Here is a 27073-nt window from a genome sequence, read left to right as displayed (position 1 = left end):
TGTCTTGGTCTCTGATAACGGGCACCAATTTACCGCCATGCCATTCGAGACCTTCCTAGCATCTCAAGGAATCAGGCACACCCTTGTCACACCATTCCATCTGGCCTCCAATGGTCAGGCAGAGAGAATGGTAAGATCTGCAAAAGAGGGCCTCACTAGGATGGGCCCAGGTGATTGGCAAACATGAATCGACCACTATTTATTGATTCAACACATCACACCCAGTGCTAGCACTGGGAGAAGCCCCTCTGAGCTTCTCATGGGCTGCTAAGGTCTCATCTAGACTGGCTACATCCAAATTATTCCACCTCAACACCCCCTGACTCCACAAGCAAGGTTCGAGCTTTTGCCATAGGAGATTCAGTATACGCCCACAACTACACCGGGGGAACGCTGTGGATTCCTGCCACGTAATTGGAATTACTGGTCCTCGATCATATACAGTAGAGCTCAAGGACAGTAGAAATTGGAGAAGGCATATTGACTAACTCTGCAGTCGCGGGTCCAACTCCACTCTTAGGCAACCAACAGTAACTCCTGCACAAACTAGTCAAAACCGCGCAAAACAAAATAGCAGTCCTTCTAGGTCCAACTCAAGCCCGAGAATATCAGAAGACTTATCTGACTTTGATGCAAACCCACAGCGAGCTCCGAGTGAGTTAACTCCAGAAGCTCCAGCCGCGGCCTGTGAAAAGTTCCAGGAGTTTCCATCAGGCAGAGCTGCGGAGCAAACAAGTCTATCCGACTTGTCCGAAAGAACCATCAACACTGAACTGCGCAGGTCAGGCAGAGCCACGCAAAAGCCCGCCTACCTGCGTGACTACGTCATCAATTGGATTGCTGTACAATCCTAGAGGGGAGGGGTGTTAGATATCCCCCCCCCCAACTGAGGTTTCCACCAAGGTTCTCTGTTCCGGCGGGAACAGATGTTAAATCTCATTGGTCAAAAGGTCTGACAGATCCCTTTAAAAGGGGATTCTGCCAGATCCTTCCTCAGCCTGATGTTTACTTGACTTGCAATAAAGAGGTGTTGTTACTGGAGCCTGTGTGTGCTTTCCTTTACCCGATCTAATAGTGTCATACTTCATTTTGGGATAGATGGGGAAGCAAGCAGGCTTAAGAGCCATGTTTTGATATATTTTTTGAGGCCTGCCTCAACTCTATAGGCAGAAGCAACAGCCAAGAAGGGGCTCTTCCTGAACCCAGCTAGTCAGAGTTCTTTAACTGAATTTGCAACATACCTCCCCTGCCTGATCAGGTGAGATAGGCCAATGTAATAGGACTAAGACAGTTCCGAAGGTAGTTTTATATATATGTATATACATTACTGCCTAAATTTATAGCAATGGTTTCACTATATTTTTGAAAGATCTACCACTGATGTAAGGAGTGAAGGAATGTGCTGTGAGCCATGGGAGAAGCGGACAATAAAAGTTAAAAGAAAAAAATCACACAGAAAGTTTTGTTGCATCTTATCTAATAAATCAGCTTAAATATGAATGATAAAATATATAATGTATAAACATGCCAGTGCTGCCAATGCTGTTTTTTAAGTAGGGTAGAACACATACAGGTAGTCCTCGACATACAACAATTTGTTTAGTGAATATTCAAAGTTACAATAGCACTGAAAAAAGTGACATGGCTATTTTTCATATGACCATTGCAGCATCCCCATGATCATGTGATCAAAAATCAATATTTATCTGCCATAATTTTGTATAACTTCTAAAAAAAATTCTTTCCTGATCCTCACAAGGATGAAATACGACAAACTGCAACATAAATATCAGTAAAGAGAAAGGGTAAAACCTATAGTATTTAACATCAGAAATAATACTGTGCAATAATTAGTAATTTGTTTCATGATTAAAATTATTCTTTGTTTTTTGCCCGTGTTACAAGTATTAGAATGCACTTATTCAACGTGGTTGCTTGAAAGGACATGATCACGATAAGTATGACCTCATATTTTTAGTTATGTAGGTGAGATCCAGACACATTTTTGGATTTGAATGCCTAATGAAAGTCAAGAAGCATATATCACCCGCAATTAAATGGCATCATTAAATCAAATTGTGCTGAAACTTAAAAGCTAAATTCCTACTTTATTGTCTTCATTCATTCTGTTACATACATTGAAACACTTCAGGGAATGAAGATTTAAAAATAGTGATGTAAATGACTCCTATGAGATGTGGTTTTCAAAAGTAACCAGAATTTTAAAAAGAATAGCTTGAACTCTACTTCCCATTTGGATGGATGGCACTTGTAAGAATAATTTAGCCTTTTTGTTTTTTTACCACATCGGGAATGTGTGAGTCTTAAATATGAAATAATGTGTTCTAGATATTGCTGAAATGATTTCCATTGGATAACCTTGAGACTGTTCGACTGTTGGACTTTCAAGAAGTCTGAAGAAAGAATAAATTCCACATTATTACGTGTACTGTTACTATAGCAGTGTGTGAGTTCTTGATGAACAACAATATCAATTTATTTTTAGATATATAGTTCTTTGGAATAATAAGACAAATAAGACATTAGATGTAGGCATACTACATCATCACCATTAATGTCTAAAGATGAAGAAACAACAAAGTGTTTCCTTTCTATACAGTAGACCTAAATCCTAGTAGTCAAAATATAAAAAGAACAGAAGATAAAGAGCACAAGCAACGTTAGACATTGTCTTGAAATGTTAAATGACGTACTAGAATATCCACTAAAGAAAACATTTCTGGAGAAAGAAAAGGAATAAAAAGCCGTAGACAAAGAAAGCATATCAATTCCTCTGTTGGAATCAAAGAGAACGATTAATTACAAAAGTTATTTTTGGAACGGCAAATTCCTGGATTTTTACTATTGTTATTGTTGTTCCTGCTTTAGAATAGAATAGAATAGAATAGAATAGAATAGAATTCTTTATTGGCCAAGTGTGATTGGACACACAAGGAATTTGTGTTTGGTGCGCATGCTCTCAGTGTACATAAAAAGACAAGATACATTCGTCAAAAATCATAAGGTACAACACTTAATGATAGTCATAGGGTATAAATAAGCAATCAGGAAACAATATCAATATAAATCGTAAGGATATAAGCAACAAAGTTACAGTTCTGTCAACAAAGTTACTTTCAAGTAGTAGACTTGTCAAGTGCCTAGTCCCTGCAGTGTGTTGCCACTGTACCCTTCCAAAAGCTGCCAGAGACTGACAGCCTCAAGGTCACCGAGTAGTGAAGACTAGAACTCAAAGTCTCATAATTCCTAGCTTGATGCCTTAACACTACATCAAACTGGCTCTCTTCTGGTTAAAGACTGGAAATTCAAAGTCATTTCTCAATAGCCTGATACAGTCTGTTCTGCCCTACAGGTAATGCTTTGTAAGAATGAAAAATATGGCAGAGAAGAAACACTTAGGTGTGCAGTAATACATACCATATTTTAAATAATGCAGCCTCAAGCTGTTGGCTCCTGCATATCAATCTGCTGGAAAGGAAACCAACTCTCCTCAAATTTCAAACTTTTCCTTTGCTTTGTCCCCAGTGATGGCCTGTTATTCTGCCAGGACTACATTTTTACCACAGCCCCTGGTTAGTGAATTCACCTTCTTTAACCTTCCTGGCATAATCCTGGAATAGATAACAACACACAGGTATCTATTCCTGGATCAATAAATCAAGAGAAGAAAGGAAACATACCTGATTTATTTTTTCCCCATCACCTGGATAGAAGGAGGAAAGGGCAAAACTGTTGCCAATTTCATCCAACTTGTTTTGAAAACACCCTCAGCTTTTCATTATTTTACAAGTGAAGTTGTACAAAAAAAAATTGCCATGAAGGGCAGGGTCCAGTACCAGAGGACAGCAAACCTCTTGCCACACTACATAGGAGCCTTGGAGGATACAAACATTTTTCCTTCCATAAAATGTAGTGCAGCATCACTTGAGCTGCCTCAAGCTAGGAAAACACAACTTGTTGGTGGGTGATACTGCCTTCCAAAGTGGGCAATGGTGAATACAGGACAATGCCAAGCACTCCTGTACTTAAGAAATGGTCAGTAGGGCCGTTGAATCAAGGTATTCCAGTGGGTAAGTTGTACTATAGATGTCTGGTCATTTCTGACTTACTTCTGAAGTGGAGTAACTGGTTTCTCATATTGCATTAAGCTGTATATGCTGAAGCCGAAATCAATCAAACCACATTTGGGCTTATTGCAATATGCAAAAGAGGAAGGACAAAAGGTTGAATTTAGTCAAGTATTTTCTTGGTACAAAAGTTTTATAACTATTCCTATTATAGTACTCTGAATGTACAGCTGGCACAAATCACAGCCGCCTACTTGCTGACGGGCCTTAATGGGTTTACAAAAATAACATCTGTTCTGCAGGAATTGCATTGGTATCAGGCCTACGAGGTAGACTAAGAACAGGAAACTAACACCGTAGGAAGACTTTATTGAGAAAAACTATAGTAACACAATCTTGCAAATCTGCTTGTTCTTTTCTTCCCCTCCCTCTTATTCCACAATGAATCAGAGTGGAATCAGTCTCTTCTTAACACTATCTCCTTTTCCAGAACTTAAGGAATGCTTCTGACCACAGTCAAGTGTTGTTCTATAGTCCACACAGTAGCCTGTAGTATTAACTCTAATCCTTTTTAGATATTTTAGAATATATATTTCCATTTATAATAATTAATTGTAATTTGTGTTTTATTTGCTGGTCTAGGAACAAATAAAGATTGATTTGATTTGAATGTTTCTGTCCTTTCTGTTTATCATAAAATACATGACAGCTTCTTAATATTTGCTTCCTAGCCCTGTCTCGGGCTTTCTACAATTGTCGCCAAGAAGTTTTGGAGGTCCAACAGAACATGGTAGTGATCACCTATGACGTCCTTTATAGTTTAGGTTCTGGTTATCTTTGGGTCTTCTTCATGTAGAACCTACCTAAGCTATACAATGTAATTGGAAAAGGATACTCCAGGTATCCATCCTCAAAGCAATCAGGCGATTTTCTCAGAAGGATTTCTGGAAGAATTCAAGAGCACAACAGCAGTTTATCCTACCCAAGATGTTAGTTAAGCTCTATCATCCTACCATTCTCTGAAAGGATGCTTGTATGAGGTGGGCTGAAGCTTCTGCTATCAGTTTTTCAAATGGAGATTTGAATCTGAGAGCTCAAATCACTGGCTTCCATAGGCTGGATTCACACATTGCAGTGAGCCCTAATGAGGTTTGTTTAGTTCTGAATGTTGAACCACTGTAGTTCAACATTTGTATTTTTACTCAACATATTAAGTGAGGGAATTATAGTACAGTAGAATTAAAGAACTAAAACCAAATCCTTTAGAATTAAGAGATAAGTACAGTGCTCCAACACAAAAACAAATTTAAATAAGAGAAAATATGTGTGATTCATAAAAATGCATACATATATGCTCCTGAATCTGTATGCTCCTGAGTCTGTTGATTCCTGGCGACTACCTGGATGAGTTTTCTTGGAAAAATAATAACAATTATAAAACTTAAATGGATTGATATTTTTACTTTAAATATTTGTTTGTTACAAATACCAATATCACTGATATCATTTATAAACTGCTTGTATTCACATTTTCTCCTCCAGACTCACTGAATCTCCTTATTCTTATTCTACCTGAAAGACTTAAAATTTATCATTTAAAAATATTTCATTTCTCATTTTAAAATATACATGAATTAATTTTCTTTCAAATTTGCAAAGCGGAACCAACCTTTTAAGATTACAATAGTGGGTTCCACAGCGGGAACACCAGTAAGCATCTAAGTTGATTGAGCTCGAGTTTAGCTTACTTTTAGCAATAGCATTTTTTGGGGGGGACACATTTTTATTTTGAGAACTTTACATAAAAAAACAGAATAAGCCTCATCGTTCTCAGCACACCCATTTTTTTTAAAGACAGTTACGGAACTGGCCGACGGACGAATAGCAGGAGCTTATCCAATTCCTGGAGGCGTGTTGTAGGAACGCGGACCAAACCCCTCTATTTTCGTCCCTGCAGTCTTCTTTTCTATTCCTTATTATAGAAGCGCTTCCGGCGGCGTGTAGCATTCTGACATCACCCCCCCGCCCGCACCCTAATGACGTCAGCCCCGGGAGCAGTGTGTGACGACAGTGCGTAGGGGAACGTGGTGACGTACCCTATTTAAAGGTCCCCAAGTAGAGGATGGAGGCAGAATCAGCAAGTGCTGCTACCGCGTGGGGGTCCGTGGCTGCGGAGTAGCATAGAGAGAGCGAGGCTGCGCCGCGTACCCTCCCCGGGAGCGCTGGGCCTGAGTGGGGCAATAAGCGGAGGTCGTTCGCTCCATTGTCCCTCCTTTCCTTCTCCCGTTCTTCCCCATTTTTGGCGGCTGCGGGGGCCGGTGGGAGGGTCGGAGTGGAGCAAAGCGAGAGCGGGCGCCTTCTGCTCCGCCTTCAGCTCCTCCTGCCCTCTCAGGCCCCGAGCGTGGGGGGAGTAGGGCGCGCTCTCTCTTTAGTGCCCTGCGCAGGGAACCTGGAAAGGGAGCGAAGGGTCGCTTGGCCGAGCGCGGTGGCGTGTGCGCGGGCACGGGAAGGAGGTGTGAGGAGGAGCAGGAGAAAACCTGAGCCGCCTGGCGCGTCTCGGCCCTGGACTGGGAAGCTCCGCGTCGGAGGTGCCGGAGAGGCAACCGCTCCCCCCACCTCCTCATCCTCCTCCTCCTCCTCCTGCAGCCCGCGCTTTGGCCCCGCTGCTGCAGCGAGGGGCTAGAGGGGCGCTGCTGCTGCTGTCGGCGCCAACGCCGCCGCTGCTGCCACTCCTCCTGCCTGGCTGCTACTGAGCATGATTGATCTGCCGGACACGAGACGGAGGAAGAGGCTGCCCCGCTGCAGAAGCGGGCGGGATTGAAAGGAGACCTGCCCTGCCTTGCCGCGGGAAGGACCGCGGCTCTTCGGCCGCCTCCCGCGTTGCACCCACTGCCTTCCCGTTTCATCTCCTGTCCCGCATCCTCTCCCGTCCTAAAGGGGGATGCGTGGTCCGTGCCCTGCCTCAGCTACCGGTCTACCGGAGCCCGATGTCAGCGCCGGCAAGGGGGCTGCTGCCGGCTGCTGCTACTGCTTGGGAAAATGAAGCGACACCCCCCATGCTCTCGCTGCTGCCGCCGCCGCTGCTGCTATCGACGGGGGTGTTAGAAGGAAGGGCGGCGCGGAGCGCTGCGCACACCGCAAGCCCCACGAGCCTGCTCTCTACCTGAGGCGGACCGCGATCCGGGCGCTCGTGGTTCTCGGGCATTTCAATAAACTGCTTAGGCATCCGTGCTGCTGTGGATTTTTTTTTTAATCCTCCTGCTAGAGGCGGTCGAGTGCCTCCCCTTCTCCCGCAGAAGGAGGATTGGCTTGGTGCTGCCGCTGCCTCTGCTACTACCTCCTTCTTATCCGCCTCCTCCTGCCAGGGAGCTGGAGCTCTCCCTGGACCCCTTCGTGCAGGGGGCTCGCTGAAGAAAACGGGCTCTGGGAGGCTATGGGGAGGCTCTCTTCATGTTGATGCCCTAGGTCGATTCTTCTCCTCCTCCCCCTCGAAAGGGTTGCGATTTCCCCCCTCCCCCAAAAATTCCCTTCTACATTCCCAAATGCCTGTAGACTTTTGTGTTTAAAATCCGGCCGAAGAAGGCACGTAAGATCACCTGGAAAGGCAGAAAATTGGCTGGAGAGACCTGTCAGGATTAATACTGTAACTGGCCGGGGTGCGCTGGCAGCGTAGGAAACGGGGAAAAATCCTTTTAAGAATTGATCTGCTAAGCAACGCTCACGGCACGTCTTCATTGGTCATCATGGGGTAAGGATTTCATACTAAATTGTGGAGTTGTAACAAGGAAAATCGAGTATTCGGTTTCTAGGGCTTTTTATCTTTAAGGGGCAGAGCAAAGCATTGTCTGGGAGAGTGCTAGAATTAAAAGCTCAACTTCTGAATGGCAGCTAGATAGCTTGCTTGGTCAGCAGCCCTGAGGCTCGTCTATTCAACAATCTATTCAGATCTGAAGTAGGGAACTCAACATTTTACTGGGTCTTTTAGCCAGGAACCAAAAAACATGTTCCTCAGATTTTTGTCATGAAGGTATGACACACTGTTGATTGGAGAGAGTACTTGTTCTAGGTATAGGAGTTCAAAGGGGTGTCCCTACATACATTGTCTGATGCGGAAAAAGCATCTTTGGTACAACTATGACCTGGATGATTGAGAATGTTCATAGACTCTTAGAGGAGTACTTATCAGAGATGTTGAAGTGTAGAGAACCAGCAGATTGAACTTCCCTGCTTACAAGTTCTTTCTTGACAAATATAACTTACACTTTGTTCCTTGGATTTAGGCTGAGTGCTAGGGAGAAATAGGTAGTATTTTGAAGACATGAACCTTCAGTAAGATTAATGATTTGTCTTCTTTTGTACTTAAGAACTTGCATGCTACAACTCCTAAAGCTGATTGTAGCTAATGACAACTATCGTATGTATCATTTGTTGGCTACTGAACAATTTACACATTGTTTATAATGTTTCAGCAATTGTATTGGTTTGCAGGTTGCCCAGGATGAGGTAGGCCTCATTAGAGAACTGGACACAAAGGAGATAAATGTGTTTCATCTGCTTCTTCTGGGATTCAAATTCTAATGTGTTATTGGATACCTTCTTCTACCAACCAGAAAAGGAATCCAAGGACTGTAGAAGAAAAAAAAATGCAAGAGGTCAACCCTAATTTTTCAACCACGTATAGAGGGAAATGGAGGTGATAATACAGGATAGTCAAGGATCCAACAAAAACTGCTCAGAGAGTGGATGGTAATTTGGTGTAATGATTAAGGCAAGAGGCTAGAAGTCAGGAGACACTGAATTCTAGTTCCGCTTTATGCATGAAAGGCAGCTGGTGACTAGAGACAGTCCATCTCTCTCAACTCAGCCATAGGATTGTTGTGGGGTAAAATAAGAGGAGGAAGGAGTATTATGTATGCTTGCCGCCTTGAGTTACTTATAAAATAATAAAGGTGGGATTAAAATCTAATAAACTACTAAGGAGCTAGAACATAGAAATAAATTTCAGAATTATTATGGGCAGCAGGACTAGCATTTAAAACATCTAATTTTATAGATCTTGGAATTTTCAGCGATAATTCCATTTTTGATGTAATACTCCTGTTCTTCTATCCTACCTGTTTGGTACTTGTTTCAATTCCAAGCGTATGAGCTTATGATTATTGTGACAATGAACATTATTACTAATGATTGCAAGATGTTTCATGGCTCAGTTAAATTATACTTTATGCAAGTGTAGAACTCTCATTTTTTCATCAAATACTGAAGTTGAATGAAAATAGTTTTTGGGCAGTTGCTGCTTATTAACAAGAGATTTATCTCTTCATAATTTTTAATGTGCATTTTTTTTAGCTTGAAAATTCAAGAAATTCTATACTTCAAACATGAAACTGCTATAACCGTATTTCAGGGCCATGATAGTTCACTTAGAACTTAACAACCTTGATTTCAAACACACCAATGTGGTTAGAATAATGCTATTTCACAACATTTGGGATTCAAATGATTCAAAATTACACATTTTGCATACTTCAAATATAAAACAGTTTTTGATATATACAGTGCTGTCCAATATTTCCTACACAGTAAAAGCTCTACAGGTGATCATCTTAGTGCTGGGAGTCTAACTTCAAACATAACCTTTCGCTGGCATTCCATAAAATCTATAACAATGAAGACATTGTTGGGCTGTGCTTAAATCTTGGCTATATCTCTTCCCTAGTTATTTCTCAGCTGAATATCAAAGCTGAAAGAAAAATATTGAGGAGGGACAGAAAAATGAGGGCTTGGCAGGTTCCTTGAATCATCCTTTTTCTCTTAAATCCTTCCCCCCTTTATTGTACACACTACTCTGCTTATACATGAGGAAGGAGCCTCCTCACACTTCTCCTGTCTATTACTTATTTTCATAAGTTGAGGCCCAGGCTTTTAAAACATTAGATGTATCCCCAAGGACCTCTTCAAAATTGTGACAGAATTGAAATTTTAACTAAAGTTTAAAATATATGGGAGTGTATTTAGTGAACTTTAAATCAGACTTCATGCAGTGTTTGCTCTGATATCACCCCCTTCTTTGTTTCAGCCCAATTGATCTGAGTGTTTCTCAACTTTAACTATTTTAAGATGTGTGGACTTCTACTCCTAGAATACCCGGTAAGCATTCTGGGTGTTTATGTCCATACAAGAGGTGGGTTGCAAATCCTGGTGCTACTGGTTTGCTCATGCTCTTGCACACGCTCAGTTCTGTGTGCAACACTTCTGTGCATGCGCAGATGCGTCTAGGCTGGTGGGCGAAACCTCCCGCCACCGCCACTACCAGTTTGCCTGATCCAGGCTGATTCAGGAGTAACCCACCTCTGGTCCATACATCTTAAAATGAATAAGAATAAGAAACACTATTTTATAGAGTGGTTCCTGATATGTCACTCAAAGCTAATTTTGACCTTCCTCTTCAGAAAATTTGCCCACATTGTTAGAAATATACATTTAGAATTATAGGGCTGGAAGGGACTTTGGAGTTCTAGGGAACAGTCCTTATATCATCCTGGTAAAATGTCCAATATTTTCTTGAAAAGCTGTAGTGATCCGAATACCCAAAACTTCAGGAGGCAAGCTATTCCTGTGGGTAATTGTTCTCACTGTCAGGAAATTTCTCCTTAGTTCCAGGTAGGATCTCTCTTTAAAGAGCTTCCATGCATTGCTTTTTGCCCTGCTCTCAGGTGCTTTGGAGAATAAGTCAACTCTATCATCTCTGTGACTCCCCTCAAGTACTGGAAGATGGCTATCATATACTCTCTAATCCTTCTCTTCATTAGGCTACATACTTATTTCCCTTAACTTTCATCTTATAGTTTAGCTCCAGATCTCTTATCATCTTTGTTCTTCTCTACACTCTTCTAGAACCTCAGCACCATTTTTGTATCGTGATGATAATAACTGGGTGCAGTATTCCAAATGTAGCCTCACTAATGCAATATAGAAGGTTACTATCACTTCCTGTGATTTGTTGTGATGCCTCTGTTGATGTAGCCTAGGGCTGCATTGGGTTTTTTTTTTTGGCAACTGCAGCACACTCATACTTAAGTGATGGTCCACCAAGACAACTAGATCCTTCTTGCAGTTATTAATGTTGAGATAGGTACTGTTTATTCTATACTTGTGCATTTAGTTTTTCCTGCCTAAGTGCAGGACCTTACTTTTCTCACCCCTGAACTGCATCTCATTTCTCTAGGCTGTCAAGATCCTTCTGACACTTGAGTCTTTTTCCCAAAGTGTTAGCAATTCCCCACAGCTTGGTGTGGCCTACAAACTTGATGAGCTCCCTTTCTGTCCACTCATCTAGATCATTTATGAAGATGTTGAAGAGCGCTGGACCCAAGATAGAACCTTGAGGTTCCCCAGTGCATGTATATGTAGTTCTATAGAGGGCTACATGTTGAGTGTGCTTGGTCAGCCAATTGCGAAGCCATTTGGTGGTGGTACTGTCTATCCTACTTTATTCCAATAGAATGTGATCTATTTTGTCAAATGCCTTACTGAAACCCACATATTACCATATCCAGAGTATTTCCTTGAACCATTAATTTAGTCACTTTATCAAAGAAGACAGTAAGATTTGTTTTCAATTAATTGTCGTGTTCATTTCTAGGTGTTCACAAATCCCCTGCTTGATAATCTTTTCTAGGATTTTTCAAATATTAATATCAAGCTGATTGTCTTTTAGTTTCCTGGTTCCACTTTTCCCCCCTTTTTTGAAAATTGGAACCATATCAACTCTTTTCCAGTTGCCTGGCACTTCCCCTGTGCTCCAGGAGTTCTGAAACGTTTTGTTCAGTGGTTTTGAGATCACATCTGCCAGCTCTTTCAGTACCCTGGGAAGTAAACCATCTGGTCCTGGCAATTTTAACTCATCTAAAATGGAAAGGAGTTTTCTTACTATCTTTTTGCTTATTTTGGCCTGCTTTCCTGTTTCCCACAGTGCTGTTTTTGATAGGTTGGACTATTTTTTCTTTTTGTGTGAAAATAGATGCAAAGAAGAAATTAAGCAGTTCTGCTTTTTCCTGCTGCCCATCACTACCTTGCCATCTTCTTCCATTAGGAGACTATAAATGTCCTTGATTTTATCCTTATTCCTTATATATTGAAACTTTTTTCCTAAGTTTTGGCATTTGTTGCATGTCTTAGTTCATCCTAAGCCTTAACTTTTCTCATTCCATCCTTGGCAGCTTCGAGCTATTTGCTGATATTCTGTTCTAGTTATGAACCCCTCTTTCCATCTTTTATACTTGTCTTTTTTGTCCCTCAATTTGTCATAGAGCTCTTTATGCAACCATACTGGCTTTGTTTAGGCCAGGATCCCTTTTCTTTCTTTCACTGTGGTATTGTGTTTGATTTTTAATAATTTTGTTTTTCAGAGTTTCTCAAGCATCTTGAGTGATTTGGGGAACTTTCCTAATGTGATTCAGGAAATGTTGAAAAATCCTGAATATCATTTTTTAAAATACTCCCATTCACATTACATTAAGAACAGATTCAGTGCCATTTTAACAACATAATATTGTATTGCAAATTTTAATGAGCCATCTTCTGTTCAACCAGATGACCAGTCTCAGATTTTTATCATAACCCTTTATAAAATGCTCACATTTTAAATTATTTGATTAGCATACTACAAAATAATTTGTTGGCAAGCAATTTTACTCCTTTTACTGAAAAAGAAAATGGACAAGTTTAATCATCATGCTTTCTAGAGAACCCTTTACAGAGTTTCATGTAAGTGTGCTAGACACACATACACTTTCTAATGTTCTTTTTGCAACAAATTATGGTTTACGTTTTGGTTGATTTTCTTTGTATACATGTGTGTCATCTGGCTGGATTCCCATCTGTCATTGGGTTGCTCTAATTTTGACTCAGGTACACATGATAGTCAGCTGCTTCTGACCTCGCTTGTAGCTAAAGTTTCATGTTGTACAGAATACATAGATCAAACATATTATCAAACAGGGAAAAATATACATGATGAATATTTTTTACAGTTAAAATAGAAGATAATAATATGGTCAAATAGAGATAAGGTAGTTTATAATTGGCTAGCTTTTAAAACTAATAATAAAATAAGATTGTGATTATTTGATGAACGTATACAAATGAAGTGAGATCTTCATGTGCTCCCTATTTATCTTCTTGCAGTAGCCCTTCTCCAATTACAACAGTTGGAAATGGCACACTAGTAAACAAAAATATTTTATCATGAGCATCTTGCTTAGATGGTTCTGTTTTATATTAAAATTCTTTGTGCATCTGTAGCAGTTCTTTTTTTTTAAAGAAAGGCAAGTGTCCCTATCATAACTAGCTTAGCCTCTTGCAATAAAAGGACAAAAATATACCTAAAATAATTACATTTCTTTGTGGTAAAATTGTTTTCTTTCCTCCATTCATCGCTGAGAAGTTAATTGGTAAGTTAAATGACAGTGAAATTATAGTTTACATATGTATTCCCAATCTTTATGTAATTTATGCAGAAATAAATCACTTAAAATATTTTTCCTGACATACGGATATCACAAAGAATATAACTATTTTTCTTGTAGATATTTTCAATGATCTGTACATTTATTTACCTTCAATACCATTTCAAAGTAAAGAAATGTAGCATCATGTAGCAAATTTTGTAATTTTATAGAAACTTGAAAAATAAAAAATCATGCATTGCGAAGGTAGAATGTTTTTTTAAAGCAAATATGACACTCCCCCCCTCTTTTGCAACATGTTTCGTATTCTAAATAGGGGAATATAGTTTGTTCCTATTTGTTCCCTTAAAATTCCATAAACATTCTTCCCCCAACTATACTGTGAGATTTTGGCAATTTTGTTGGTGCTATTTCATGGGTAACTTCAGAGTTTTTTCAGGGCTTAGTGGAAAAGATTAAAAATGGAGGGAGGAATATGTTGTCACCCAGCAATCTTTTCCCATTTGTCCTTGAAAAACTCACATAATGGGGTAAAATTAGCTACTGCCATATTTCTAGAAAGCCTCATGCAGCTTTGCAGAGTTCCCAACCCATCAGAACTCTTCTGCCATAAATCTATATCTTTTTCTTCATTTGTCAGAAGCTTCCTCTTTTTATTATTCTGATTGTCTTTATGCTATCAGTTATCCAGCTGGCACACCATGTATGCAGAAGCCTTTGCCAGTAGTATTTTCTTTTACCTGGCTCTCACTTTCAAATTTATTTATTTTCCCATCTCACATACATGTCTCTGGACAACTTCCCACGAGAGGTGGGAAGGTGTTAGGCATGGATCTAACAAACAAATGCACTAGGTGGGCAGAGAGGAAACAACCACAGCCGTGAGAAGGTTGAAAAGATTATCAAATGTAGTGGCAGAAACCTGAGTCTTTCTTGAACCTTAGAGCAGTGATGGTAAACCTATGACATGTGTGTCAAAGCTGACCTGCCACAACATCTTGAGTGACACACCAGTGTTTACGAAGGCTGCGGAAGCCGAGTGGGAATGAGGTATGCTCTCGTACAACCCCTGGAGTTTGTGAAAATTGCCCCCCAAAAGATGTGTTTTTGTATGGCTTGCAAAAGCTATGGAAGAGCATTTTCCAAAGCCTCTTCCACAACAAAGGTCTCAGATGACCTGGAATAGCAGGTGCCTGTTAACAGAAAAAACACCACCTTAAGTGGTGCATGGGAGATCCTGAGAAGCATTGTGCCTCTGGGGCAATTGCGCCATTCCCCAAAGCTTGTGTATGTTGGGAATGACCCAAGGTGACCTTTTTGAGTAATAGTGGTGGCCCTAAGGCTGAAATTAAAACCGGGCCTCTACTTTAGGCCTAGCCTCACTGCTGCCCCCTAATGCCACAGTTCAGTGTGGCCTAAAAGGGGAATTAAATAATTCTCTTTTATTTGATATGTGTGTGTCAGAGAGACAGACAGATAGAAATGGCAGCAGCATCAGGATAGGCATTTTCAGAATTTTTGACACATCAAGGCCTAAAAATGTTCACCATCACTGATCTAGAGTAAGCGTTGGCTTCATGGACCATGTGGCTTGAAGGATGCAGCACAAATGTCCATGAATGGAATTCTGGACATGAGGAAACAGCTACAAGAGCGCTGGAGTTTCTTGAGAAGATTCTTTTTCAAATTCCTGCTCAGCTCTAAAGCTCATTTGGCAATATTGGGACAGTCTTGGCCTGCAGTTAACAGAACTCATAAATTTCTGTGAAGATTAAGTGGGATAAGTCCAGTATACATGATTCTGAAATCATTGAGCAGAGGGAATAATACCCACTCGTTAACCAACAATAATAGGAGAATAGATGTTTGTGAGAGCAGAAAAGCATAATCCAATTTAAGGTGAAAGATACTTTATTTAACAACAAAGTTTAAACAATGATTTTAAATCAGATTTCATTTGCTTCATATAGCAAGCATTTTGGTTCGGAAATAATTGACCGATATAACACTGAAATATAATGAAAATTAGTACCTTTTCTTACTTTGTTTTATTGTGCCTTTGAGTCATTTTGACTGCCTGGACATGTCCCTGCAGTTTTGATTTCAGATTTCAGAAGTGATTTGCCTTTGTCTGTTTCCTAAGGCTGAGAGATAGTAACTAGCCAAAGTTACAAAGATGCCTTTGTACTTAGGATGGCACTAGAATTTACAATCTCCCTGTTTCTAGCCTGATGCCTTAATTACTACGCTACACTGGCTTCTACAGTCCTTATATTATATTTCAAATAAGTATAGTAAACTGCTTTGATTGATACCAAACTCTGATGATGAATTGCTTGTTATCCATTGTTGTGTCCAGTTACATTAGAACAGTGTTTCTTAATCTCTGTATGCTGATTTGGAAATTTTGTGAGTTATCGTATTTTTCAGAGTATAAGATGCACTGGAGTATAAAACACACCAAAATTTTGAAGAGGCAAATTAAAAAAAAAAGTTTTTGCATTCTGTAGCCCTCCCCAAAATGGCCCAATTTTTGCAAAAATGGGCCTGTTTTTTGTCAAAAAAAAAAGGGCATGCTTAGCCTTTAGGAGGCTTATAGAGTGCTCTCCCGAGGCTGGGGGGCAAAAACGAGCAAAAATCGGCTATTTTTTTGCTCATTTTTTCCCTCCCCAACCCCCAGGAGGACCCTGGAAACCTCCTAAAGGCTATGCACGGCCATTTTTGCAAAAGAGGCAGGGTTTCGAGAGGCCCAAAATGCTGTATTCAGTGTATAAGACGCACCCAGATTTTCACCCTCTTTTTTGAAGGAAAAAGGTGCGTCTTATACTCCGAAAAATATGGTAAGTCCATATATTTTAAAGTTGCCAAGTTTGAAAAATAATGACTTAACTTATGCCTTCCCTTCCTGAAATGATTGAATTCATTCCTTAGCTTAAGGAAGAATATCCTAAATCCACATATTTAGCTTTTTCGGAAAGGAAATGTTTCCCAATTCCTTGATTACTTGGTCATTTTTTTTCTTCAACCATATTTATTGATATGCTTCTTTGATATAAAAGGGTCAGAGCTGTACATAACCGTATGCATTGGCCTATAATATAGGTTCATTTATTTGTCCATTTATCTTACCATTCTTAAAGACTGCTAACTTCAATAAGTTTTCTAGCAGTTCACAACATTTTTGTTGAAACAATAAACCAGTGTATAGATCCAAAGTGAATGAAATCCATTAATCTAAATCTTGCTCTGTTCTTTTTTCTTTTAAATAACCACTAGCATTTGCATATTTTCATAGTGGCTGCACATTGAGGTGGTATTTTAAGGGAGTTTTTTTATCACAGTACCTTTTTATTTCATTTCTGACTGTTCCTCTAAAATTTTGCCCCAGTGTTGGACACTTTATAGTTACTCTATTTTAATTGTGGCTATACCCAATAATTAGAGGTATCATCCATTAATATGACTAGCTTACTGCTGATACCTGACTGGGTATTTATGACAAATGAAACAAGGGCAAGTCAATAATGTCTTGCTTCCCTAAACTGGGGCGAAATGCTAATTTATTTCCACCAGTTGCTGCTTGATTGTTAACCAGTGATTGCTAATTTTATGAAGGAAAACTTTTTGATCTGTTTTCTCATGGGCTTTTAAAAATCTGCTGCATGACTGTTGAAAGCTGTTTTAGAATGGATGTTCAGCAGCATTTGGAAAGACTTTATTTATTTATCCTGTTAAAGAACTTCAAAAGTTAGTAAGGAAGAAGACCTTTTGATACAGTAGAAGCCATATACATAAAAATCACTTTCCTTCCACCCTACTATTATATTAAACTGGAAACATATAAAAAATATGTAGAACAAAATGACACTGTGGCACGGGTTGTCTCAGTCTCTTTTTTGTTTGCCACTTGGCAAGGTGGAAGGAAGAGGAAGAAAGGGATTATAATAGAAAATATGGATTGGTGGGATCAAAGAGATTACAGGAACACTTTCGGAAGAATTATCAGTAATTTTTGATGGAACAAACCAAGGCATTTGCATTGCAGTTGTCAAGTATCAAACTTAACTCTGTGATAACAAACAACCTGCCTTAGTTAAAAGTTATTTCACTGGAAATTAAACTGGAAGAAAGAAGCAAAAGATAATTTTAGATAAAACTTCTGTTACGGTGCTTTGTTTTAATTACATTTTAGAAGAAGTGTATTTTATCGCCCATATTTTCTCATCATGGGTAGAGTTTTTCTTACCAAATGAAATATTAGTTTCCCAGTGTCTCCAAATGGTTAGTGTAGGAGTACCTGTTTTGTGCTAACTATAGGAATTCACATACTGTAGAGCATTGTTTCTTAGCCTCAGCAACTTTAAGATGTGTGGAATTCAGCTCCCAGAGTTCCCGAGCTAGAATGCTGGCAGTTGGAGTCCACGCATCTTGAGGTTGCTGCCATTGAGAAATAATAATATAGAGTAAGGTTGTCACACTGGTTTAATTCAGGGAGGCAAAGCATGTAATGTTATTACCATTGCCACCACGAACTAATTTAGTTTGGATGTTTAGTAAATTTGACACTCTTCATTACATAGTATTATAGGTGCCAAGAAAGGCCATGTGCTGATAAAATATATCAGATCGTCTCTGCATGAGAATGATGATTTGCAGACAGAGAAAACAGGATAATTAAAAAAAAGTGTTGTTGAAGCAAGGAGAACATTTTCAATCATATCAAGATTCTATTGTACAACTTACCTGAAATAAACATTTGCATGCACCCTGGCCACAAAGTGGAATGGCTTCTCATTTACTCAAATTTGTTGTGCAACCCAGCCAAGATATCTAGTTGGCAATGGCAATTGCTGGACATTATCACAGTGTTAGTTGCCAGATTCCATGACACTTCACTCCTGATTTAAAATGTATTAGTTCTATTAAGGGCTTCCTTCTTCCCATAATAAATATAGTTCAATTATTAAATGCAACAATGGTGTATTTAGAAGAAGAAAGTTTCTGTCAGGCATCCTTAAAGATACATCTACGCTAGAGTAGCTAATGGTTTATATATGAGGGAATTCTCTCTATATAGGATTCTATCTTATGCTCTCAAATAACAGAGATTTCACTTTTTTTCCTTTATGGAGAGTTCCTGAATATTGAATTCATGGAATTGTGAACAATTAGATAAATGAGCAGGATATGTGTTCCATCTACATATTTGCAATTTAGAAATAAAATGAGGATACGTAGATCAATGTTATGATTCATTGCTTGGACTTGGACTGCTTCGATCTTTATTGGCAATTCAGACAAGTATTTTTCTACCTGTTATTTTCCACAGCTACTTCTAGATTTCTTTTTCTTTCTGGGAAAAGTAGATCAAGAGAGAAATACCATATCCCAAAATTTGGGTTCTCTTATCTATGGAATTAAATCTTTATTTGATTTACTGTATAAGTTTCAAGGTTGATCTAATGTATTGTTTACTATATTGTTTTGCTACTCTTTTATAATTACTAATGCTACTACTATTGTTTAATAAAATGATTTGTACAAGACTGTATTAATCTAGTATGTTCAATTTAAAATTGTGTGAGGATCATTATCTGTATGAGAGCCAGTTTGGTCTAGTGATTGAAATAACAGACTAAAAGCCAAGACACCATGATTTCTAATCCCACTTTAGGCACTAAATCTGCTATGGGCCAATCACTCTGTCAGCCTAGTGAAGAAGTCAGTGACAAACTACTTCTGAAAATCTGGCCCCCAAGCTGCAAGGTGTAGAATAATTCAGGCACTCACCAGGAAGCAACAGTGATTCAAAGACACAAAATATATAGGTGTAATTATCTATACATTAGTTTATAGTTTTTATATCTTATATGTTTAACATTTTTCTTTCTTATACCAATTTCATTTATATGCTTAAAAAATTAAAATTACTATTTTAAAGAGAATGAAGAAAATAGATGCCTTCTATCTATTGGTAGTGCTAAGAACCACCATCTGAAAATACCATGAGTTCATTTAATACATTTTTCCTGCAGTTTGGTTGCAGGGCTTATGTGTGGACAAAGAAATTCAGTACTACTACAGAAACTCCTAGTCTTTGTACTTGGTAAATTAAACATATTGAAAGGTCTCAGTATCTAGCTGCTGGTTTCCTAACAAAGTGTTAATCTTTGGCTTTTAGACCACTTCAAATGAATTGAAGTAGGAATCTAGGACCTTTATTTTGATTCTTAGCTCAAATATTTTCAGCATCAGGAATTGACAATAGTCTATGTTGTGGCTTCAACTTGTACTCTGCTGACAAACAGTATTGAACAATCTTCCCAGCGTATCTAGAATGTTTTGTCTTTGTGCAGACTTAGACAACAATTCCTGATCACAATGAGTACAAAATAATAGTGTATCGTAATATCACATTGGATAATATCACAAGTGGATATTATCCTTGTATCACATGATTGCATGCAACTACACAAACAAATGAATTTGCATTGTGACATATTTTTTGCCACTTCTTTCCTCATCCACCCTGCAGATACTTAAGTATGCCAAGTTAATCTATTTGACTTCCTTTAGCCAAGAGCATAGTGGCTGTGGCGCTATTCCTCTATGGTCTGGATAGACCTCTGCTTTATCAGGAATACAATGGATCTGAAACTTTTATATAGTGCAGGTATATCATTTACCACTTAGCCAGAGACATACAATGCTTTTATCAAATAATTACTATTAAAGCTGTGCATTCTTCCTTTTGGCTCCAAATTATCCCATAAAATAAACTAAGTAATTCTCAAGATTGGTACGCATATCCAAATAGGTTCTGAAATTTTATTGGCTGGTAATCTGTGAATAGGCTAACTTCATTAATTTATTTAGCAGTCCTAAAGGAATAGAAGAAGAGAGAGATATGGCTTTGTTAACAGTAACTGTGAAACTTATCAGAGTAAAAGACTGGTGTAAAATTGAATGAATGAAATTACATAGCTTCCCCCATGACTTCAATTATAGTAATATCTTTTCCTTAACTTAGAATAAAATATTAGTCCAACAGTGTATCTTGCCCCATGTTTGAATCGAGATTCATAATGGTACTAAAGATCTTTTAATTACAAGCCAATTCTGAAGACATGGCCTACTTGAATTAACTCCCTAACTCCAAAGCTCATTTAGATTGACACGATAATCATCTATCCAAAATCATCACAAGTTTCTGTGAATGAAATTCCCAACAGATTAATAAAACCCTGGAGAACTTTAGAACTCTGATGTGATTAATACTGCGTCTCTGTCTTTCAATATGATGTACTAGCATGTAAATATAAAAACATAATTTTTCCTAGTTATAAGACTGTTAGTTTATAATACTGTAATGAATTTACAAAATCTTTTCCAAACTTGCAGTGATATTCTTTGAAAGTGGAGTCCCAAAGGTGCTTTTTTAAGGAGGCAACTGGACTTTCTTGTTTTTCTTTGAAGACATTTCGCTTCTCACCCAAGAAGCTTCTTCAGCTCTGACAGGATAGTGGAGAATGGAAGGATTTATATTCCTTGCAGACAGCTGATCATTTGCATCCTTTTAGACGGTTGTTGAAGCACTTGGAGATTTATCTGTGTCCTCAGAGTGACTTGAGTAGTGCTACTGGTTTCTGTAGTTTGCAACTTTTCTCTGGAAATCCATTCATACTCGCACACCATTCAAAGGATGTTTACCAAATTATACAGTTAAAAGTCTGTAGAGATTCTCAGTCGTCCAGGTCATGGTTGTTGCAAAGGTGCTTTTTCAGGAGGCAACTGAATTTTCTTGTTTTTCTTTTCAAAGAAAGAATTACAACTTCATACATCATGCCAATTCATGATTTGATGAAGAACCACAGTTAATAGGGTTCATAGTGCATTAACTAGTCATTCACAGAAGGGTCCAAAAATATACTTTTGATATTTGAAATGAATTAGGGTGAAAAAATTGAAGGGTTCTTTATCAGACGTCTGTCAGCGGCTTTTAAAAATTCTGCAACTCTCTGGGTGACCCCAAATCTTTAGAACAGGGTTAGGGAGCATAGCAAAGAGAATGTGTTGTATTAACAGATGGGGGAAAAGAATCTTATAATACCAATTCCCCACTATCAACATGATCACTTTTTGTAACCATATTTCACCAATAAAATTGATACTTATCAGAGATACCATTATATTATGTTTAATAATAAAAAGTTAAATAAACCTGTAAATAAGTCATATAATTAGGTGACCTTTAATTTAAAAAACTTGCAATATTGACAGCCCATGTTTAAAGAGGCTGACAGATGTAGGAGGGGAGAGGAGGAGGTGGTATATCAGTAATGCTTCTATATTTAGATACGTCTCCTTTATTTGACTGTACAGCTGGCCACTCAATTTATTTTAATGGACTTGCAGTTCTCTTTCCTCTGAATACTTTTCATGTGCTACACTGAAATCTCAGTCTATACATATAAGTCTTAGGAAGGCAAGTTTATTACTGATGCAAAGTGAAGTCATTAGTAGGATCCAATGGATGAACTATCCCAATGACCCGTGTACAATCATATTACGTCCAAACCAGATCCATCACTTTTACTTTCTGCCCTACAGGGAGCAACCCATCTACAGCACCCGAGCTCATGTCTTCCAAATTGACCCAAATACAAAGAAGAACTGGGTTCCCACCAGCAAGCATGCTGTTACTGTGTCCTATTTCTATGACAGCACAAGAAACGTTTATAGGATCATCAGCTTGGATGGCTCAAAGGTAAGATCCTTGATTGTTTAAGTCAAAATAAACTAGAACTGCATTAACTCTGAAGCATAGATGCCTTCCTTTTAACATAGTTCAAGGTATTTCATTGATATGTGATCCAGAATGATACAACAATTGTTTTAAGTTGGCTTACAAAACCGTACTTTATTAAAAATGCTTTGAACTGTTCTGATAAACCATTGATAGATGTTCAAAAAAGGCATGCCTTGCTTGTTTTTGTATGAGTGGGAATTCAGCATGAAAAGAGAAGAAGCTAAAAACTGCTGTTTGAAATGAGTGTATATCTGCATCCAGTAGTCATATTTTTGTTCACTTAATCCTTAACATAAAATAATTTTCAACAATAGCCAAATGTTTCTGATAGGAACTTGGAAATGTCTTCCAAAAGTGATGTTACACCATATGAAGAGATATAGTTTGTAGCTTCATTGTACAAATATGTTTAAATGTTTAGTTGTAAGAGGTGTTGGCCTCTTACAGGAAAAGAAGGCTTTTATGAAAAAAAAGGCATTTATGAAAAAAATAGCAATTTCCCTGAGCATTTGGGATAGCAAGTACAGTGAACAATGACATTATATTCTACCCATTCATTTCTCCCCATTCAGTGTTCTTGCCTTGTAATATATATAAATAGATTGTACCTATGTAGGTGCACATACAGCTCTCCAAAATTCATCCTTTTTCACTTATGGAATGTAATAAGAACAAATTCAATTTTTCTATCAATTTGAATATTTAAAAATGTTAGCCATGGCTATGATGTACAATTATAATTTTAAAATGGAATCTCTCGTTTCAAATATTTTACAATTATAACAATTTAAAATTTAAAATAACACAAGATAATAGTAATAAAACAAAAAAAACATGTTATATCTGTCAGTAGCCATAAGGGGCGAGTGTAAAGGATATTAACATATCAGTGATTGTTGTTTAACATCCATATTTAGGTTATTTGCCTGTAGTAGAGAATTGGCTTTGGACATGAGCTTCTTAAAAATGAGGATGCTTTTTTTGACTTGCCTAGAAAATTAAGTTGCTGGACTCCCAGCATTGTGTCCTTACAATATACCAGTTCAATGAACAAAATTTTCACTGATGCTTGTTAGTATGGGAAAAACAGTATTTTAAAAATATTGATACTAATATCCAATTTCATTGCTATATATGAGAACTTAAATAATTGGACAAAAATGCAGTATTTCATGCAAGAATTAGTTTGTGCAATTATTATAGCACCACCAACTGGATGACACAAATGTAAAAAGCAAAAAGTATTCCTTCCTTCATTTTCCCAATGAAGCTCCTCATTTGGACAAAAAAAGCTACTTTCATTGTGAAAAATATAAATATCTGACCTACACAAGTTCATTAAGGTTTCAGGGTGTCAGTGATATTTATCCCACTTTAAAAGTCATTCCTTGAAATAAGCTGCATTTTTGAGTTAGAAAGCACTGAAAATCTCCATTTCTGCTGCATAGCCAAGTATGTTTCTAATATTATGGAAGGTGACCTTCGGATTAAGAAACTGATCTGCCTATAGGTGTCAATGTCCCACAACTCTGATCTAATGTCTGACTCATTATTGCCTTAAAATTAGCCTTCTTTAATTGCTGAGTTTTATTTACAGTACATTTTGGACCATTAAATAGATCTTTTATATATATATAAAACCTTCAAACATTTTTCACTTGGAAACAACTGCAGAAAATCTCCACATTTAATGGTTCTGGGTGAAGGCTTTTTAGTCATAAACCTCTTCCCTAAACTGTTGTTAGCCTTGTTAAAGAAAAAAATTGCAACTTCTCCCCTATGGGATAAAAGCCATATAAAGCCAGAGCCTATTAGATATACAAACAGATATACAAAATAAAGCTGTTTTGGGGGGTCAGCATTTGTGGATTTAGATGAAAAAGGCTTAGACCTAATGGTCAAGGGTTATGCAAATAAAGTATCCTTAGTGCCATAATTGTGCTATGTGTTTCTTTTTGTCCCTGGGCAAAAATATGGCCAGAGTTCTCTTAACAACTCATTTGGGTTACTACAGCGCCTTTAAAACTATCTAGAAGCTGTAGATGGAACAACATATTGAATTCAAACTGGCAGCTTAGACAAAATAGTCAGTATATCTGGTTCTGAAAAAAAAAGTCATAAGTTGTTTCTGTCTCATTACACTAATCAAAATGTTGTTCAAGGACAGTTGCTTCCATATGCATGTCTGGTTCTTACCAGAATCATGGCGCTCTGTGTGTGTGTGTGTGTGTGTGTGTGTGTGTGTATTAATCCAGAATATTTTACAGTTAATTCACCTTCGAGGTTAACATTCCTCCCCATCAGAACATGCTATCATCTTACTTATTTTTGAACTATGCTCCAGAAACTTATACTGTATAATAATGAATAAATCAAAATCTGGAATAACAAAATATCGTATCCAGAATTATAAGTGAGTAAGAATTAATCAAGCATCTGCACAGCCCAATTTTCACTTACTGTCCTTTTCCATGCAGTAGCTTTTACCATGGAATTAATCTATTTTCATACAATATCCATTATGTAGGGTAAAAAAATACACTGGAAATCTTTTTCATAGGAGAAGTACAATTCTTCAATTCCAATGCAAACACTATATTTACAGTTTGCAAACATATTTTAGTAAGTTTTTTTTTAATGTTAACATGAAATACTAAATATAGTACACTTTAGAATGATGTTATTATACTGGCAGAAAGATGAAGCCTCTATTGGTATACCTATTTGTTATGTTGGCATTGGATATGCAAGCCTGTCAAACTGGCGACCCGTGGGCCACACCCACCTTGGTTCCATAAAGCCAAAAAACATCCAGCCAGTGATGTGATTGAGTTTGACACCTGTGGAATACAGCAATGTCCTGAAAAAAAATACAAATGAGCATAAGAAGCAGATCAGACCAAAAGTGCAGTACTCAATTATTTTTCACACAGTAGTCAATCATATGTTTTAAATAAAAAGAACTCTCCTCTCTGAAGTATTCAGCTGTTCTTCATGTAGTTATAAATATGTGAAGAAAATAATACCTATCTCTTTATCTTTGTAGTCATCCACTCCCCTACTGTTCACATTTTGAAAGTATTTATAATAGACAAGTCTGTTCTACCAGCATTCTTAGTAGGATCACATGTTTTAAACATTTGGTTCACTTCCTGGATAATGAAAAGGATAAGATGCAACCTCAGACTCTTCTTGTAATAACAACATAATGACAATTGAAAAGAGCTTAGACAATATAGAATCAATTATCTTTGCTGACTGCAGTTGATCCATGTTTCAGCTTGCTAATGGAGCAGAGTATATCTGTGAATATGATCAGTTTTGAATAGGCTTTTTGAATATATTTGTAAAAGATGATTCTTTGGTTGGCAGCAGCCAATTAACATTCCCAAATGGCATTATGATTGTGTTTAATTTATATATATTTTTCTGTGCACAGGCAATAATAAATAGTACCATCACTCCCAACATGACATTCACAAAAACATCACAAAAGTTTGGTCAATGGGCAGATAGCAGAGCAAATACTGTTTATGGCTTGGGATTTTCCTCTGAGCATCATCTCTCAAAGGTAAGTATTTCCACCAGGTATGTGAATGCTTGGAGCTAGGCAGTAACAGGCAGACTTATGCAAAAAGATAAATTTGTATAACACTCTTAGAAAGTTAATGCAATTTACTTTTGAAAATATATTCTCTGCTAAGCAAAGACCTCTTAAGTAAACCTTGAAGTTGCATGATGTCTTCCTCAATTCACATAAACAAAATTTAATTATTGGTTTGGGAATAATAATTCCGAACATTTCTGATATGTGCTTCTTGACTTTTTTTAAAAAAAATATTCTTTCTTGATTGTGTTCCAAAACTGAATTTGATTGCTAAAACAACCATATATAAAATGATCATTGGCTATTAACATCCCAGATTAAATTTAGAATTCTTAAAAGCCTCTGAGCTTTGTGTTTGGATCTAGGCTGTTTTCCTGCATATGTATGTTTTTATGCTTGACATTTCAGAGTTTTGGATAGCCATTTATGATGTTTGTGTAGATGAAAGCACCGTCACATCTTATTAGCATGATGATATTAATTTGGAAAAACTGCCCTTGTGTGTGTGGAATGGATCTTTTTACAAATTTTTGTAAAACCAGTGCCTCGTTTGTTTGTATTACTGTATTCATGGGGTCTGAACCTAATTATTTTAGTTATGTATACCTGCTTTAAGAACTTGCTATATGCAGTTTTCTGCCATGGTTGAAAAGAATGTAAAACTCAAAACTCAATGAAGAGATGAGATTGACTTAATGTTACCCTTCTTCAATTTTCCATGTAAACTTGTTCAGAAACTCTGTAGGCTCTTTTAAGTATGTATCAGATATGGACAGGTATAAATTTATTCCTGAGAAAGAGTACTTAAATATCCAAATAAATATTTGCTTAGTTTCGTTTCAGAAACTCCCATGTACAGAGCAAAATAATGCTAGGGAGAAGATTTTAGCTGTATTTACAAGAGAGATTTTACAGGAAGCACTTACTCAGTTAGAATTCAAACTCATAGCTTACAATTGTAGTATGTTGTACAATTGTAATCCAAGATGTAGAATTCATGGTAGATCAAACTGCTTGTACATTATAAAAGCATTATTAGACTGGCATCTATTTTCCCTAATGAATTTATTTTGTTTCAACTGTTTTTCAGTTAGCTTTT

At 37.7% G+C, this 27073-nt stretch overlaps 1 protein-coding gene across 1 annotated transcript in view; it reads left to right on the top strand.

Annotated features, from left to right (window-relative positions):
• Window positions 1-5619: 5619 nt before the first annotated feature.
• Window positions 5620-27073, top strand: part of HOMER1 (homer scaffold protein 1) — a 70933-nt gene continuing 49479 nt past the window's right edge. Inside the window, exons 1-3 of the mRNA XM_032214657.1 lie at window positions 5620-7836; window positions 22169-22325; window positions 25807-25938. Coding sequence (XP_032070548.1) covers window positions 7832-7836; window positions 22169-22325; window positions 25807-25938 — 294 coding nt within the window. The 5' untranslated portion in view covers window positions 5620-7831. The remainder of the gene's footprint in view (window positions 7837-22168; window positions 22326-25806; window positions 25939-27073) is intronic.

This window comes from Thamnophis elegans, chromosome 3 (genome assembly GCF_009769535.1).
Source record: "Thamnophis elegans isolate rThaEle1 chromosome 3, rThaEle1.pri, whole genome shotgun sequence".
NCBI classification, from domain to species: domain Eukaryota; kingdom Metazoa; phylum Chordata; class Lepidosauria; order Squamata; family Colubridae; genus Thamnophis; species Thamnophis elegans.
The sequence above is the reverse complement of the archived record's forward strand: the minus strand, read 5'-3'. Positions and strand labels throughout refer to the sequence as shown.